The sequence below is a fragment of the Myxocyprinus asiaticus genome, chromosome 14 (genome assembly GCF_019703515.2).
Source record: "Myxocyprinus asiaticus isolate MX2 ecotype Aquarium Trade chromosome 14, UBuf_Myxa_2, whole genome shotgun sequence".
NCBI classification, from domain to species: Eukaryota; Metazoa; Chordata; class Actinopteri; order Cypriniformes; family Catostomidae; genus Myxocyprinus; species Myxocyprinus asiaticus.
This window is the reverse complement of record NC_059357.1, coordinates 33,215,064-33,233,602: the sequence shown is the minus strand read 5'-3', so window position 1 is coordinate 33,233,602 and position 18,539 is coordinate 33,215,064. Positions and strand designations below refer to the sequence as shown.

General features: G+C 38.9%; 1 protein-coding gene across 3 annotated transcripts in view; it reads left to right on the top strand.

Annotated features, from left to right (window-relative positions):
• The window catches only part of LOC127451453 (ubiquitin carboxyl-terminal hydrolase 31-like), a 220,067-nt gene that overhangs the window by 12,483 nt on the left and 189,045 nt on the right, over positions 1 to 18,539 (top strand). For 2 of the 3 annotated variants that reach the window (XM_051716180.1, XM_051716179.1), the window contains exons 2-4: positions 2,664 to 2,801; positions 4,754 to 4,848; positions 4,931 to 5,023. The exons of the other annotated variant lie outside the window; for it this stretch is intronic. In XM_051716180.1, coding sequence (XP_051572140.1) covers positions 2,664 to 2,801; positions 4,754 to 4,848; positions 4,931 to 5,023 — 326 coding nt within the window. The remainder of the gene's footprint in view (positions 1 to 2,663; positions 2,802 to 4,753; positions 4,849 to 4,930; positions 5,024 to 18,539) is intronic. 3 annotated transcript variants of the gene reach the window in all.

Sequence of the window (18,539 nt, the reverse complement as noted above, 5' to 3'; positions counted from 1 at the left end):
ATATTTGACAAAAATATTTGTTTTTTGATAAAACTTGTGTTGTGTTTGGAATTGTTTGATATCTATTTGAAGATAGATTTTTTTTTTTTTTTTTGTGAATATTTTGAATGAAAGACCAAAAAGGATAAACAATAAAGACATATTTTTCACTGCCTTCTTTTCCATATTTACCAAGGGTGCCAATATTTTTGGTCACAACTGTAAATGGTAAAATAAATAATATTATTATTATTTTTATCAAATGGCTTGACTTTGAGTTTGCAGGTTGAATTAAACTTATGAAATAAAAAGGCACTGCAAAATAATACAAGGAAAATAAATAACTTAGGCCTACTATTACGTTGTTTTGCTGACTGCACGGCAGAACAAAAACACAACTGGACCAGTGTAGTCCGATTCACGAACAAATTATGCTGCGGTCTTACTACTTTTTCCACTCTTCTCACTTCCATTTAAATACATCCGAACGTGGGAGACCAGAAATGCAAGCTAATGCGAAGAAATTTCCCATTCTGCTGCAGATGAAAATTCAAGTTTAGTAAACTGTGACCTGCGCATTTGAATGATGAGAAGACATGAGACAAATAAAAGATTGCAACGTCACACACTGACCTCTTGGCTCAATACAAACAATACATATATCACAGCGCTTCAAGTCCACACAAGTTGTATGTTTTTATTGTTGCTGGATAGTGAGTAGACCATATATTTGGAGCATAATATTATTTGTGATTTATAATTTAGTAAAAACCCAAAGCCCTTGAGCATGACATCATGTTCTGTCCATTGCTGTATCTGAAATAATCTTGCATGCTCAAAGTGCTTGCATGCTGTAAAATATCATTTTACAATCGTTTTGCATGCTTTTTCTAAGTAAACATACTTATTTTTTTAAAGCAAAGTTATCTAATTGCAAGTAAACTTAACTCATCTGTGATTAAAGTATTGTTGTTGTTTTTTTAATTGTATTTAAATTTTTTTAAACCAAATTTTATACAGTATAAGGGAAATTATGACTGGAAACTCGGTTAGCCATATGACACATTGGAGAATAGAAATAGAAAAGAAGAACAGGGAGCTCTGCAACAGATGGCTTGGCCCCCACAGAGCCCCCCACTGAACATCAAGTCAGTCTGGGATTACATGAAGAGATAGAAGCAGTTGAGACAGCCTGAATAGATAGAACAACTGTGGCAAATTCTCCAAGAAGCTTGGAGTATCCTATCTGCCAACAACCAAGATAAACTGTGTCCAGGTGTACCTAGAAGAATTGGTGCTGTTTTGAAGGCAAAGGTGGTCACACCAAATATTGATTTAGCTTTTTTATATTTACTGGACTTTGTATGACATTAATTGATAAATGAAAACTACACTCACTGAGCACTTTATTAGGAACACCTGTACACCTACTTATTCATACGATTATCTAATCAGGCAATCATGTGGCAGCAGTGCAATGAATAAAATCATGCTGATAAGGGTCAGGAGCTTCAGTTAATGTTCACATCAAGAATGGGGAAAATGTGTGCTGGGGAAAGAATGGGGGAAAATAACATGGGCTGGTTTGAGTATTTCTGTGACTTCTGATCTCCTGGGATTTTCACAAACAACAGTCTCTAGAGTTTACTCAGAATAGTGCCAAAAACAAAAAACAAACAGTAAGTGTCAGTTCTGCGGACGGAAATGCCTTGTTGATGAGAGAGGTCAACAGAGAATGGCCAGACTGGTTCGAGCTGACAGAAAGGCTACGTTAACTCAGATAACCGCTCTGTACAATTGTAGTGAACAGAAAAGCATCTCAGAATGCACAACACATCGAACCTTGAGGTGGATGGGGTACAACAGCAGAAGACCATATCTAGCACTTTATTAGGACCATAGTGTTTCTAATAAAGTGCTCAGTGAGTGTAATTATGCCGTTATTTTTGAAGACATCCTCACTATATAAAATTTTTCACAAGTGCTTAAACCTTTTGCACAGTACTGTACATTTTTTAATAACAGTTATTATTTTTCTACATAAGTTCCCTTGTTTTGACCAAACATACATAATTTATTCAAGTACAAGGGCATATGATTATTCCACACAGCCGCAATATGTACTTGAAAATTTTGAGTTATGATTCTAAAATGTGACATTTCTGTTTAGTTAAAACCGCTTAAATGTTTTCATTAATGCCAACTTTAGGGTTTAAAGAGTAACGTTAACTTAGTTAAAAATAGTAAGAATAATAAAAAATTAAGCTTAAGTTGAGTCAAGCTTAATTTTTTTTTTTTTAGATAACTATTAGTATTTACAGTGTAGTTTTAATTTACTCTTATGAGTTAGGACTTTTAATTAGTCGTTGATAAGTTATTTGTTTGAATCTGATAAATAAAAGAGTTAGAGACACATTGCTGCATCTCTGCGGCACAAACAAAATTTGATAGGAGACACTGATGTTAGTACACTGTTATTAGGAAGATTTTATTGAGTTTAATATTAAAAGCACATCAAAGTAAATTCCTAAAGGCTCAGTGGTCAGTACTGCACAGATGTTTTCTATAACTGAACTTGTTCCCAGATATTATGAACATTCATGTCTTAATATTCATCGCAACTTGCATTCATCATGTGGGTTGCTGGCAGAGAATGTTGGCCATTATGTACTTATGTATTATAGAATGCTGTGGCAAGGAGTGCCCTGCAGTACCGGGGAAATGCCCAGCACGATGCCCAGGAGTTCCTCCTCTGGCTTCTCGACCGTGTCCATGAAGACCTCAACCATATTGTGCACCCTAACAGCAGATCCTCTGTAAAGGTATGATCGATTTCAAAAGAAATTACATAGTGGGGCTTAGATCTGGCAAATGTATCTGCCCAAAAGGGCCCAGATTTAACTAGTATGCTCTCTGCTGAAAGATCCTTTTTGGATTGATTAATGACTGATAATGATTAATGATTGGTAAAATGACTGGATGTTTTGCTGATGCATGTCTGCATGGTATAACCAAAATATCACACTTTTACTTCCTAAGGTCAGCTGTATTAGGAGGCTGTTAACCACTCTCACTGTTTATAAAGGTTGCACAGAATGGGGTTTGTATTGGCAACTCCATAAAAGCTGGAGATTTCAATCGTTTAAATAGCAGAACAGGAGAAGAGCCAAACGTGGGTAGATTTATAGAGCTATTCTGCCCTGGAATAGCAGCTAAGAGCCTTATATCAGACATCAGTCTGACAAAGATCAAGGCAAAAGAGTTTAGGAGACCAAAATCCTGCTATATATCAAATACATGGGATATTAATTCACATCCTATTGCCTGTTTGGAGGATGGCTCATTTGGTTTCTTTCTACAGCCTCTGGTGTCCTGGTGGGGTCAGGCACCTGCATACTCACATGAGGTCATTCAGCCTGTCTGATTGATTCAGATAAATGTTGTGGTTTCGTGCCTAGAAGCATGAAGCTGACAGTTTCCTGGCTGACTTACTGCTCTGCTCTGGAGAGCCTGAAGCTTAGCTAAAATTTTAAACTTGCAGATGAACAGTCTCTTGATGATGATTATAATTACAAAATACCAAACATTTTGGCATCTGCAAACAAATGACACTTGATCTTTTCTAACTACATTTTTTCTCAGCCACAAAAAAAAAAAAAGCCCTAGGTGAGTGACCACAGGTGTATTTCATCATATTTTCTATGGACATGTTCCACTAAGTTTGTGTCCAAATATCCTTTGTCTTAAATTTAAACAGTATGTCTTTTATTTTATACTGTATTTTTCAACCTGCAGTAATTAATTAATGTATTTTTTTTTTGTGAAATGTTTTGTTTGAAAAGTAGGCTTGAGTTATCTTTCTTTAAAATCAATGCCACTTATATTTTGTTTTCTAATGCAATTGCAATGGCTTTCTTACATTTGTAAGTGTAACTTGAGTGACCAAATACTTTTTTTGTGGCCAAAAATGCATGCACTTTGACTAAACAGCACTGTACATTTTTTAAGCAATCAGAATATTATTTAGATGTAGGCTATTTAACCTGTTGATGTGCATGCCCCCCCCAGAACTGATGTCACTTTGCTCAAATTAGTTCACATATACTATATAGTATAGTCAAAAAAGAGTTAATAATGTTGACATATTATAAAGATGTATAATTTGTCAACATTATGAACAATTTTTGAACAGCACACTATATGGTAAATGTGAACTAATTTAAGCAAAGTAAAGTCAAACCCATGGGTGGGGTCAATGTGCATCAGCAAGTTAACTTACAAACTTAAATGAAAATTCTGTCATCATTTACTCACCCTCATGCCATCCCAGATGAGTATGACTTTCTTTCTTCTGCTGAACACAAACAAAGATTTTTTTGGAGAATATCTCAGCTCTGTAGGTCCGTACAATGTAAGTAAATGTGGCCAGAACTTTGAAGGTCTAAAAAGCATATAAAGGCAGCATGAAAGTAATACATAAGACTCCAGTGGTTAAATCTATATCCACAGAAGCGATATGATGAGTGTGGGTGAGAAACAGATAAATATTTTTTACTATAAATTCTCCTCCCTGCCCAGTAGGTGGCAATATGCACAAAGAATGTGAATCTCCAAAAACAAAAGAAGAAGAATGTGAAAGTGGTGATTGATTCATCTTTTTGAATTCTGATTCTGAAATTTTGGGTAAACTATCCTTTTAAGTTGTAGATAGGTTCACTGCGGATTTTAATTGACTTTTTGTTTATGCATCATTCTCATGTTTGTGTCGCCGCAGCCACCCATTGAGGAAGATGATGGCGCATTAGAGGGACCTTCACCTCCTCTTTCAGCTGGCTCATTTGTTCAAGAGCTCTTTCAAGCTCAGTACAGGTATGATTGATCCCTGATTGTTGGCTATATTCAGATGTTTGTCTTTGTGGTAATGACTCACTGTGGCTTCTGTTGCTTCCAGATCCTCACTCACCTGTCCACACTGTCAAAAACAGAGCAATACATTTGATCCTTTTCTGTGCATCTCCCTTCCAATTCCATTACCTCACACACGGTGAGTACACACCAGCCTCCATCTCGAAAATGTTTGTTGTTGATGTCACAGAGACCGCTATTTAATTTCCATGCCATGTTGTTTGATGCCAGCATCATTTGTTATCTTGTGGACTAAGAATCAAGGCAGACTGACTTACTTTCATTTCTATATTAGTATTATGACTGATCATTGGGGTGGGATGAATATGAAGAAATAAGTTTGTACTTTTCTGTGGAACAGAGTTTAAATTAATTGTTCGATTTCAAGCTTTGTTTGATTTTATTACTGTAATGATTGTTAATTTTGTCCGCTACAGACATTCCATTTAAATTTAGACAAAGCTAATGGCTTAATTTAACTGTGAAACCTGTGATGTAGATCTTCATTACAATCCACAACATAGTGACACCAACCATGAAACCTGTTGTTGTTGACCTCAGGTATCTGAAGATTCTTTGAGTATGACTCACCTGTCTTCTTGTTTAAATGAATATTGTGTGTTAAATATTGACAGCATCAACATAATGCCATTGATTAATCACAGAAATACATTTTGTCTCCTCTCTCAGTTTGTAAAAACAAAAGAAAAACATGTACTGTAATGCCCTTACTATAGAAGTCTATGGGGAAAGTTTATTAGAGGGTTTATTAGAAATGTGAAACTTGTATTTTTGTGAAAGCACTTATTAATTATTCAGTTAAAATGTTTATTATTTGATTTGTAAAGTTGTTTAAATCATCCCTTTGTGGTGTGACTATGTTTCTAGGCGGATGATGTTCTTGTAATGCATTAACAAAGTAATGCCACTGAGAGAAGTTTGTTCCATTTAAACAGTATTTTACAGATATTTACTAATTCCTTTTATGCATAGATATATACAAAAATTACTGGGTTTACCGGATATACAGGTGCATCTCAATAAATTAGAATGTTGTGGAAAAGTTCATTTATTTCAGTAATTCAACTCAAATTGTGAAACTCGTGTATTAAATAAATTCAATGCACACAGACTGAAGTAGTTTAAGTCTTTGGTTCTTTTAATTGTGATGATTTTGGCTCACATTTAACAAAAACCCACCAATTCACTATCTCAAAAAATTAGAATATGGTGACATGCCAAACAGCTAATCAACTCAAAACACCTGCAAAGGTTTCCTGAGCCTCAAAATGGTCTCTCAGTTTGGTTCACTAGGCTACACAATCATGGGGAAGACTGCTGATCTGACAGTTGTCCAGAAGACAATCATTGACACCCTTCACAAGGAGGGTAAGCCACAAACATTCATTGCCAAAGAAGCTGGCTGTTCACAGAGTGCTGTATCCAAGCATGTTAACAGAAAGTTGAGTGGAAGGAAAAAGTGTGGAAGAAAAAGATGCACAACCAACCGAGAGAACTGCAGCCTTATGATTGTCCAGCAAAATCGATTCAAGAATTTGGGTGAACTTCACAAGGAATGGACTGAGGCTGGGGTCAAGGCATCAAGAGCCACCACACACACACGTCAAGGAATTTGGCTACAGTTGTCGTATTCCTCTTGTTAAGCCACTCCTGAACCGCAGACAACGTCAGAGGCGTCTTACCTGGGCTAAGGAGAAGAAGAACTGGACTGTTGCCCAGTGGTCCAAAGTCCTCTTTTCAGATGAAAGCAAGTTTTGTATTTAATTTGGAAACCAAGTTCCTAGAGTCTGGAGGAAGGGTGGAGAAGCTCATAGCCCAAGTTGCTTGAAGTCCAGTGTTAAGTTTCCACAGTCTGTGATGATTTGGGGTGCAATGTCATCTGCTGGTGTTGGTCCATTGTGTTTTTTGAAAAGCAAAGTCACTGCACCCGTTTACCAAGAAATTTTGGAGCACTTCATGCTTCCTTCTGCTGACCAGCTTTTTAAAGATGCTGATTTCATTTTCCAGCAGGATTTGGCGCCTGCCCACACTGCCAAAAGCACCAAAAGTTGGTTAAATGACCATGGTGTTGGTGTGCTTGACTGGCCAGCAAACTCACCAGACCTGAACCCCATAGAGAATCTATGGGGTATTGTCAAGAGGAAAATGAGAAACAAGAGACCAAAAAATGCAGATGAGCTGAAGGCCACTGTCAAAGAAACCTGGGCTTCCATACCACCTCAGCAGTGCCACAAACTGATCACCTCCATGCCACGCCAAATTGAGGCAGTAATTAAAGCAAAAGGAGCCCCTACCAAGTATTGAGTACATATACAGTAAATGAACATACTTTCCAGAAGGCCAACAATTCACTAAAAATGTTTTTTTTATTGGTCTTATGATGTATTCTAATTTTTTGAGATAGTGAATTGGTGGGTTTTTGTTAAATGTGAGCCAAAATCATCACAATTAAAAGAACCAAAGACTTAAACTACTTCAGTCTGTGTGCATTGAATTTATTTAATACACGAGTTTCACAATTTGAGTTGAATTACTGAAATAAATGAAATTTTCCATGACATTCTAATTTATTGAGATGCACCTGTACATGGTCATGAGTTGGATTATTGGATAAAATTGGATAAAACTTTTCACAGACAAGGTTTGTAAGTGATTGTATCACACCAGTCTCATGCTCACACATAATATTTAAGAGTAGGACTGTTACGAATATGAAATTTGGCTGACGATTAATTGTCAAAAAAATAATTGTCTGTTTCAGGGCTCTCACGATTATGATGATAATGAAGATGAATTGTCCATTTTAGGGTTTTCAAGATTAATTGTCTACATGTTGTCATGCTTTTGTCATAGATTCTGTGTTTTTCATTCTGTCATCTCAGGCGTGACGCAGGGCTCCTTTGTGTCACTGCATGTCATTAACACTGCGTGTGTAAAACCACAGAGACAAATAACATTTGCTATTACACATTCTTTAAGTGAAAGTGTAACCGGAGGGCTTTGCATTCACTAAAATCCTTGTTTTATATTTTTACGTGAGTTTGGGGTGAACCTCCGCAGATGGTGCATACATCACAGCTCTTCAAGTCAGATTCAGAAGTGGTTAATCTTTGCGCACTCTTCAGGAGCGGCACTCAGTGTAGTCTGCAGTTTGGCAGTGCCATTCATTTCCTTATTTGGATAGTAAAATGTGATTGGAATTTAAAGTGCACAGTAATCAAGCTAGGATAGGAGAAAGCATTTTAACATGGAAAAAAGTTACACACTTCAGCTTTAAATGTGTATTCACAGTGCTGAACACTTGCCCCATAGACTTTCATTGTAAGTGCGTTAATGATCACACATTTTCTCAAACTGAGGGACAGGTCGCAGTTATTTTCTCTTGTAATTGACAGCATTCCACAATTGATGTTGATGGATCTTGCTTTGAATTTAACCCAAAATATTCCTTTATAGTGAGTTTAATATTCAATGTTTTGAAGTAGTTATTGTTTCCTTAATTAAGGTGCTAAAGTTACATTTTCCATCACATTATTTGGGAGCGGAACTTATCCTATACTGCATTTTATCCCAAGTTACAGTGATGCTATTTTTAAGAGGCCAGCACAGTGGTTGATCAAAGAGAGCACTAGGTTAAATATAGTGCCAGTTTTAAACTGCTGAATTTATTACTACACATTAATGATTTAAGAAGCCATACTATTAGCAAAAAGACAGTCATGATTTACAGCACACCTGCCTCTCACAGTACATCAGAGATGATGAATAAGTGAATAATGGTTCCTGGGAGAGTAAAAAATGCTGGGCTGGTCTCACTTCGGCATCATTGAATAAAACCCCGCTGGTGAGTTTTATCATCCTTAATACAAGAAGTTCTAGATCATAATGGAGAAACAGGGGGGTTGGTGACCCATCCACCCACTGTAGCTTTCTGCACTGTCGGCATCTCTCCGCTCAGAAAAACATTAGTGCAGTGAAAGTGTAGATTTGGAGCTTACGCTCTAGCAGCATGAGAAATGACTGAAGCGAGGGAAAGGAAGTTTTGTCTGGAAATTCAGTGATGTGTGACTTTAAGTGATAGACTGTGGCTAAATCTTGTCACAGTCTGTGGAAGTGGATTCATCTGCTTGCTCTCTCCTTAATTCTGTTTATCCATGCTTAGCAAGTGCTGTTATCTCTGTGTATATTATTTCATAGGCCATTTAATCCTTACCCCTTCCGTGATATGCCTCTTCATGTGGGCAGATATTGATGAAGAGTTGTTGATTTAGCTAGTTATTTGCTGCCTTCTGGGGCCACTGCACACTGTTTTTCCTCTTTAGAGATGAGTCTGCTTCTAAATGCATTTCAAGTGGTGATCAAGCATCGTTAAAGCAAACTAAAATGCTTTTGGTCTAGGCTGCTGGACACAATAAATGGACTTTAAGCAGTACGATGTGGAGGAATTTAAATTAATGCTTCAGTTTTTGTTTTTCCAACATCCCCAATTTCATTTAGTTTGTAACTGGAATGTGGGTGCGCATAGATAGACTTAGAAGTGGTTAGAAGTGCAGTAGTGTTAGGGGCCTTTCTGACAGAATGTATTCTTGTGCTAAAATATATATATTCTGATATATATATATATATATATATATATATATATATATATATATATATACACTAATCAGCCACAACATTAAAACCACTGACAGGTGAAGTGAATAACATTGATTATATTGCTACAATGGCACCTATCAAGGGGTGGGATATATTAGGCAGCAAGTGAACAGTCAGTTACTGAATTTCATGTGTTGGAAGCAGGAAAAATGGGCAAGTTTAAGGATCTGAGTGACTTTGACAAGGGCCAAATTGTGATGGCTATACGACTGGGTCAACGGCAGGTCTTGTGGGGTGTTCCCAGTATGCAGTGGTCCAAAAGTGGTCCAAGGAAGGACAACCGGTAAACCTTGACAGGGTCATGGGCGCCCAAGGCTCATTGATGCATTTGGGGAGCGAAGGCCAGCCCGTCGGGTCCGATCCCACAGAAGAGCTACTGTAGCACAAATTGCTGAAAAAAAATGAACGCTGGCCATGATAGAAAGGTATCAGAACACACAGTGCATCGCAGCTTGCTGCTTATGGGGCTGTGTAGCCACAGACCGGTCAGAGCGCCTACAATGGGCACGTTAGTGTCAGAACTGGACCATGGAGCAATGGAAGATGGTGGCCTGATCTGATGAATCACGTTTTCTTTTAGATCATGTGGACGACCGGGTGCGTCGTTTACCTGGGGAAGAGATGGCTGCAGGATGCACTATGGAAAGAAGGCAGGCCGGCAGAGGCAGTGTGATGCTCTGGGCAATGTTCTGCTGGGAAACCTTGGGTCCTGGCATTCATGTGGATGTTACGTTGACATGTACCACCTACCTGAAGATTGTTGCAGACCACATACACGCCTTAATGGCAATGGTATTCCCTGATAGCAGTGGCCAATTTCAGCAGGATAGTGTGTCTTGCCACACTGCAAAATAGTTCAGGAATTGTTTGAGGAACATGACAAAGAGTTCAAGGTGTTGACTTGGCCTCCAAATTCCCCAGATCTCAATCCGATTGAGCATCTATGGGATGTGCTGAACCAACAAGTCCGACCCTTGGAGGCCCCACCTCGCAACTTACAGGACTTAAAGGATCTGCTGCTAACTTCTTGGTGCCAGAGACCACAGGACACCTTCAGAGGTCTTGTGGAGTCCAAGCCTTGATGGGTCAGAGCTGTTTAGGTGGCACGAGGGGGACCTACACGATATTAGGCAGGTGGTTTTAATGTTGTTGCTGATCGGCATATATATGTGTGTGTGTGTTTGTGTGTGTGTGTATATATATATATATATATATATATATATATATATATATACATTTGAATTCAGAAGTTTACATACGCTGAGGTTGAAGTCATTAAAACTCATTTTTTAACCACTTCACAGATTTCATATTAGCAAACTATAGTTTTGGCAAGTCATTTAGGACATCTACATTGTGCACGACACAAGTACTTTTTCCAACAATTGTTTACAGACAGATTGTTTCACTTTTAATTGACTATATCACAATTCCAGTGGGTCAGAAGTTTACACACACTAAGTTAACTGTGCCTTTAAGCATCTTGGAAAATTCCAGAAAATGATGTCAAGCCTTTAGGCAATTAGCCAATTAGCTTCTGATAGGATAATTGGAGTCAATTGGAGGTGTACCCATGGATGTATTTTAAGGCCTACCTTCAAACTTAGTGCCTCTCTGCTTGACATCATGGGAAAATAAAAAGAAATCAACCAAGAACACAGAAAAAAAATTGTGGACCTCCACAAGTCTGGTTCATCCGTGGGAGCAATTATCAAATGCCTGAAGGTGCCACGTTCATCTGTAAAAACAATAGTACATAAGTATAAACACCATGGGACCACACAGCCATCATGCTGCTCAGGAAGGAGACGCATTCTGTCTCCTAGAGATGATCGTAGTTTGGTACAAATCAATCCGAGAACAACAGCAAAGGACCTTGTGAAGATGCTGGAAGAAACAGGTAGACAAGTATCTATATCCACATTAAAACGAGTCCTATATCGACATAACCTGAAAGGCTGCTCAGCAAAGAAGAAGCCACTGCTCCAAAACTGCCATAAAAAAGCCAGACTAGAGTTTGCAAGTGCACATGGGGACAAAGATCTTACTTTTTGGAGAAATGTCCTCTGGTCTGATGAAACAAATATGTATCTGTTTGGCCATAATGACCATCGTTATGTTTTAGGAGGAAAAAGGGTGAGGCTTGCAAGCCGAAGAACACCATCCCAACCATGAAGCATGGGGTGGCAGCATCATGTTGTGGTGGTGCTTTGCTGCAGGAGGGACTGGTACACTTCACAAAATAGATGGCATCATGAGGAAGGAAAATTATGTGGATATATTGAAGCAACATCTCAAGACATCAGCCAGGAAGTTAAAGCTCGGACGCAAATGGGTCTTCCAAATGGACAATGATCCCAAGCATACCTCCAAAGTTGTGGCAAAATGGCTTAAGGACAACAAAGTCAAGGTACTGGAGTGACTATCACAAAGCCCTGACCTCAATCCGATGTGGGCAGAACTGAAAAAGCATGTGTGAGCAAGGAGGCCAACAAACCTGACTCAGTTACACCAGTTCTGTCTGGAGGAATGGTCCAAAATTCCAGCAACATATTGTGAGAAGCTTGTGGAAGGCTACCCAAAATGTTTGACCCAATTTAAACAATTTAAAGGCAATGCTACCAAATACTAACAAAGTGTGTGTAAACTTCTGACCCACTGGGAATGTGATGAAAGAAATAAAAGCTGAAATAAACCATTCTCTCTACTATTATTCTCACAATTCACATTCTTAAAATAAAGTAGTGATCCTAACTGACCTAAGACAAGGAATGTTTTCTATGATGAAATGTAAGGAATTATGAAAAACTGAATTTAAATGTTTTTGGCTAAGGTGTATGTAAATTTCTGTCTTCAACTGTATATACACTGGCGGCCAAAAGTTTGGAATAATGTACATATTTTGCTCTTATGGAAAGAAATTGGTACTTTATTCACCAAAGTGGCATTCAGCTGATCACAATGTATAGTCAGGACATAAATAACATGAAAAATTACTATTACAATTTGAAAAAAAAATTCAGAACTTCTTAAACTACTTCAAAGAGTTCTCATCAAAAGTCCTCCACATGCAGCAATGACAGCTTTGCAGATCCTTGGCATTCTAGCTGTCAGTTTGTCCAGATACTCAGATGACACTTCACTCCACACTTCCTGTAGCACTTGCCATAGATGTGGCTGTCTTGTTGGGCACTTCTCACGCACCTTACAGTCTAGCTGATCCCACAAAAGCTCAATGGGGTTAAGATCCATAACACTCTTTTCCAATTATCTGTTGTCCAATGTCTGTGTTTCTTTGCCCACTCTAACCTTTTCTTTTTTTTTTTCTGTTTCAAAAGTGGCTTTTTCTTTGCAATTCTTCCCATGAGGCCTGCACCCCTGAGTCTTCTCTTTATTGTTGTACATGAAACTGGTGTTGATTAGGTAGAATTCAATGAAGCTGTCAGCTGAGGATATGTGAGGCGTCTATTTCTCAAACTAGAGACTCTGATGTACTTATCCTCCTGTTTAGTTGTATATCTGGCCTCCACATCTCTTTCTGTCCTTGTTAGAGCCAGTTGTCCTTTGTCTTTCAAGACTGTGGTGTATACCTTTGTATTAAATCTTCAGTTGTTTGGCAGTTTCAAGCATTGTATAGCCTTCATTCCTCAAAACAATGATTGACTGATGAGTTTCTAGAGAAAGCTGTTTCTTTTTTGCCATTTTTTATCTAATATTGACCTTAAGACATGCCAGTCTGCACACTGTGGCAACTCAAAAACAAAAAAAAAAGACAATGTTAAGCTTCATTTAATGAACCAAATAGCTTTCAACTGTGTTTAATATAATGGCAAGTGATTTTCTAGTACCAAATTAGCAATTTAGCATGATTACTCAAGGATAAGGTGTTGGAGTGATGTCTGCTGGAAATGGGGCCTGTCTAGATTTGATCAAAAATGACTTTTTTCAAATAGTGATGGTGCTGTTTTTTACATCAGTAATGTCCTGACTATACTTTGTGATCAGTTGAATGCCTCTTTGGTGAATTAAAGTACCAATTTCCTTCCGAAACATCAAAATCTGAACATTATTCCAAATTTTTGGCCACCAGTGTATATACAGCTCTGGAAAAAAATTAAGAGACCACTGCTAAATTATCAGTTTCTCTGGATTTAATATTTATAGGTATGTGTTTAAGTAAAATTATGATTTTTGTTTTATTCTATAAAGTACTGACAACATTTCTCCCAATTTCCATATAAATGTATTGTCATTTAGAGCACTAATTTGCAGAAAATGACAACTGGTAAAAAAAAACTAAAAAGATGTGGTGTTTTCAGACCTCGAATAATGCAAAGAAAACAAGTTCATATTAATTTTTAAACAACAAAATACTAATGTTTTAACTTAGGAAGAGATCAGAAATCTTTGTTGGTGGAATAACCCTGATTTTCAATCACAGTTTTCATGCATCTTGGCATGCTCTCTACCAGTCTTTCACATTGCTGTTGGGTGAATTTATGCCACTCCTGGCGCAAGAATTCAAGCAGCTCGGCTTTGTTTGATGGCTTGTGGCCATCCATCTTCCTTTTGATCACATTCCAGAGGTTTTCAGTGGGGTTCAGGTCTGGAGATTGGGCTGGCCATGACAGGGTCTTTATCTGGTGGTCCTCCATCCACATCTTGATTGGCCTGGCTGTGTGGCATGGAGCATTGTCCTGCTGGAAAAAACAATCCTCAGAGTTGGGGAACATTTTCAGAGCAGAAGGAAGCAAGTTTTCTTCAGGATAACCTTGTACGTGGCTTGATTCATGCATCCTTCACAAAGATGAATCTGCTTGATTCCAGCCTTGTGAAGCACCCCCAGATCATCACAGATCCTCCACCAAATTTCACAGTGGGTGCGAGAAAGGCCTCTCCAGGTCTCCGTCTAACCATTAGACGACCAGGTGGAGGATTGGTGATGATCTGGGGGTGCTTTAGCAAGGCTGGAATCGGGCAGATTCATCTTTGCGAAGGAATTTGGGAGAAATATTGTCAGTTCTTTATAGAATAAAACAAAAATTTTCATTTTACTCAAACACATACTTATAAATAGTAAATCCAGAGAAACTGATAATTTTGTTCCAGAGCTGTATATGCACACTGATGAGCCAAAACATTATGACCACCTGCCTAATATGCTGTTGATCCTCCGCCTGCTGTCAAAACAGCGCCGTCCTGCTGAGGCATGGACACTACAAGACCCCTGAAGTTGCGAAGTGGAACCGCCGTGGATCGGACTTGTTGGTCCAGCACATCCCACAGATGCTCAATTGGATTGAGATCTGGGGAATTTGGAGGCCAGGGCAACACCTTGAACTCTTCATTATGTTCCTTAAACCATTCCCGAACAATGTGTGCAGTGTGGCAGCCTTCATTGCCTTCGTGAATCGATGAGCCTTGGGTGCCCAACACCCTGTCGCCAGTTTATGGTTTGTCCCTCCTCGGACCACTGTCTGTAGGTACTCACCACTGCTGACCAGGAGCACCCCACAAGCCTTGCCGTTTCAGAAATGCTCTGACCCAGTCGTCTGACCATAGCAATTTGGCCCTTGTCACTCAGGTCTTTACTCCTGCCCATTTCTCCTGCATTCAACACATTGACTACAAGAACTGATTGTTCGCTTACCATCTAATCTACCCAGACCTTGACATGTGGCCTTGTTTGGAGATGATCAGCGTTATTCACTTCACCTGTGAGTGGTCGTAATGTTTTGGCTCATCGGTGTATATTTATGTGTGTGTGTGTGTGTGTGTGTGATTAAATTGCGATTAATCAAAATTCCCTGTGAAATGGCCTTTCTGTTTTAATTTACTGTTGGCAGTAAAGTTTTTGGCTATTAACTAAAAGGTTGTAGGTTCAAACCTGGTAGGGGGGTGATACCACATTGTTCCAGGGAGACTGTTTATATAAGTGTCAAATAATTTTGTAAACAGTAATTTTTTTATTTTTTTGCAGTACAAATATCTAAACATCCTTAAAACAAGATAAGTTTACTTGTGCAGCAAAATTGTGTAAAGTAATGAGATTTGTTTTCAGAGAATATATCTTGAATTAAATATGATGTGTGTAATTTTTTTAATGTTAAAATTATTTTTTTGTATCCCAGCTTAATATGCAGAGTCAAGTATAGATACAATTCAAGACTCAATTAGTTTCAAGAATCAATTAGATAGTGGTCTGTCCAGCACAACACAACAACTTTAAGCCCTGTTCACATTGTCAGCGACAAAGCATGTCGCTTGTGGGCGTTCCTGCTGCTGTCGATCTTTCGTTGTTGGTCGGCTGCACAAATGGCCATAGCTTTAGAAAATCTTATAACAGATGAGATATATTGCCGGTAAAACGTAGATATCATTTTTATTTGACAAGCATTAATTTCTTTAGCCTCTTAAGATTAACATTCTGTAGAGAGAGTGTTTTATATAAACTGCAGCAGTGCTCAATGCATAATTTCTTGAACAAGATGAACGATCAATTAATGCATGAATTAAACTCGCTCACAATGCTGACAATTTCTGGTTCATCATCCAATTTGATAAGAAATCAAGTATTGCATTCTGAGGGGAAATTGCTTTATATAAACTGCAGAAGTGCTCAATGCATTATATCATGAACACAATGAATGATCTTCAGTATATGAATCAAACTCGCTGAGAATGCCGAGACAGTGTCTGATACAGTTTTTTACGCATCATTTTTGTATTATATATACTGTGTGTGTGTGTGTGTGTGTGTGTGTGTGTGTGTGTGTGTGTGTATATATATATATATATATATATATATATATATACACTATATTGCCAAAAGTATTCGCTCACCCATCCAAATAATTGAATTCAGGTGTTCCAATCACTTCCATGGCCACAGGTGTATAAAATGAAGCACCTAGGCATGCAGACTGCTTCTACAAACATTTGTGAAAGAATGGGCCGCTCTCAGGAGCTCAGTGAATTCCAGCGTGGTACTGTGATAGGATGTCACCTGTGCAACAAGTCCAGTCGTGAAATTTCCTCACTACTAAATATTCCACAGTCAACTGTCAGTGGTATTATAACAAAGTGGAAGCGATTGGGAATGACAGCAACTCAGCTACGAAGTGGTAGGCCACGTAAAATGACAGAGAGGGGTCAGCGGATGCTGAGGCGCATAGTGCGCAGAGGTCGCCAACTTTCTGCAGAGTCAATCGCTACAGACCTCCAAAGTTCATGTGGCCTTCAGATTAGCTCAAGAACAGTGTGTAGAGAGCTTCATGGAATGGGTTTCCATGGCCGAGCAGCTGCATCCAAGCCATACATCACCAAGTGCAATGCAAAGCGTCGGATGCAGTGGTGTAAAGCATGCCACCACTGGACTCTAGAGCAGTGGAGACGCGTTCTCTGGAGTGATGAATCACGCTTCTCCATCTGGCAATCTGATGGACGAGTCTGGGTTTGGCAGTTGTCAGGAGAATGGTACTTGTCTGACTGCATTGTGCCAACTGTGAAGTTTGGTGGAGGGGGGATTATGGTGTTGGGTTGTTTTTCAGGAGCTGGGCTTGGCCCCTTAGTTCCAGTGAAAGGAACTCTGAATGCTTCAGCATACCAAGAGATTTTGGACAATTCCATGCTCCCAACTTTGTGGGAACAGTTTGGGGATGGCTACTTCCTGTTCCAACATGACTGCGCACCAGTGCACAAAGCAAGGTCCATAAAGACATGGATGAGCGAGTTTGGTGTGGAAGAACTTGACTGGCCTGCACAGAGTCCTGACCTCAACCCGATAGAGCACCTTTGGGATGAATTAGAGCGAAGACTGCGAGCCAGGCCTTCTCATCCAACATCAGTGTCTGACCTCACAAATGCGCCTCTGGAAGAATGGTCAAAAATTCCCATAAACACACTCCTAAACCTTGTGGAAAGCCTTCCCAGAAGAGTTGAAGCTGTTATAGCTGCAAAGGGTGGGCCGACGTCATATTAAACCCTATGGATTAAGAATGGGATGTCTTTTAAGTTCATATGCGTCTAAAGGCAGATGAGCGAATACTTTTGGCAATATAGTGTATATATATATATATATATATATATATATATATATATATATATATATACAACAGTTAGTTCCGGTCCTCGTGTTAGCCAGCAGGTGGTGGCAAAAGATAATTTTTGTGTGTAATATGAGCCAGTTAGGTGACGTGAAGTAAGTCAGCGTCAGTCAGTGTTTACATACAACAGCACTACGTGATTGCTAGTATTACTACTACACTACTAAAGCTAGGAAATAGCTTTAAACGGCTTTAAACAAACAACTTAAGCATTACGGCTCATCACAGCTGAGAGACACAACAGACTGATTAATTATACAAACTCAAGGCACTTACCTCTTACCCTACTTTCCACATCGGAGAGGACATACTGTTTAAAATGGCGTAGAAGATTGCAGTTTCTATAGCGAATGACTCTTGCGCACTGGCTACCGCGTAATAGGGAGAAATACTCCTGCTTGGATGGCTATTTTTCTACTGAGAAAGCTGATCTTCAGAAAGCTGACAGCATCTCTGCTTGGGAGTGGCAACAGGTGATCGCACATGCTCCATCTCTCTCTCTCTCGCTCTCTCTCTCTCTCACACACACACACACACACTCACACACACACACACACACACACATCCATCCTTGTTTATCCAATAACTTGGTAGAAGCTGTGATACTATTTCTGAAGTTACATTTTTGAATTACTAATGGAGGCTTGGATGCATCATTTGGTTTGAACCAGCAATGGCAAATTCTGATCCGCCGCGTAATGAAGTAGTTCCATGCACAAATGCATTTTTATGACTGTACTCAGTTTTTCCTAAGTTTTTTTAAATTTACTTGTTCACTGAACTGTTGGATATAAGCAGTATCACACGAGCAAGAGTGCTATATGGCCCTAAATCAGCACTGCTGTGATTCGGCCACAGGCCGAGTGCCGTAGG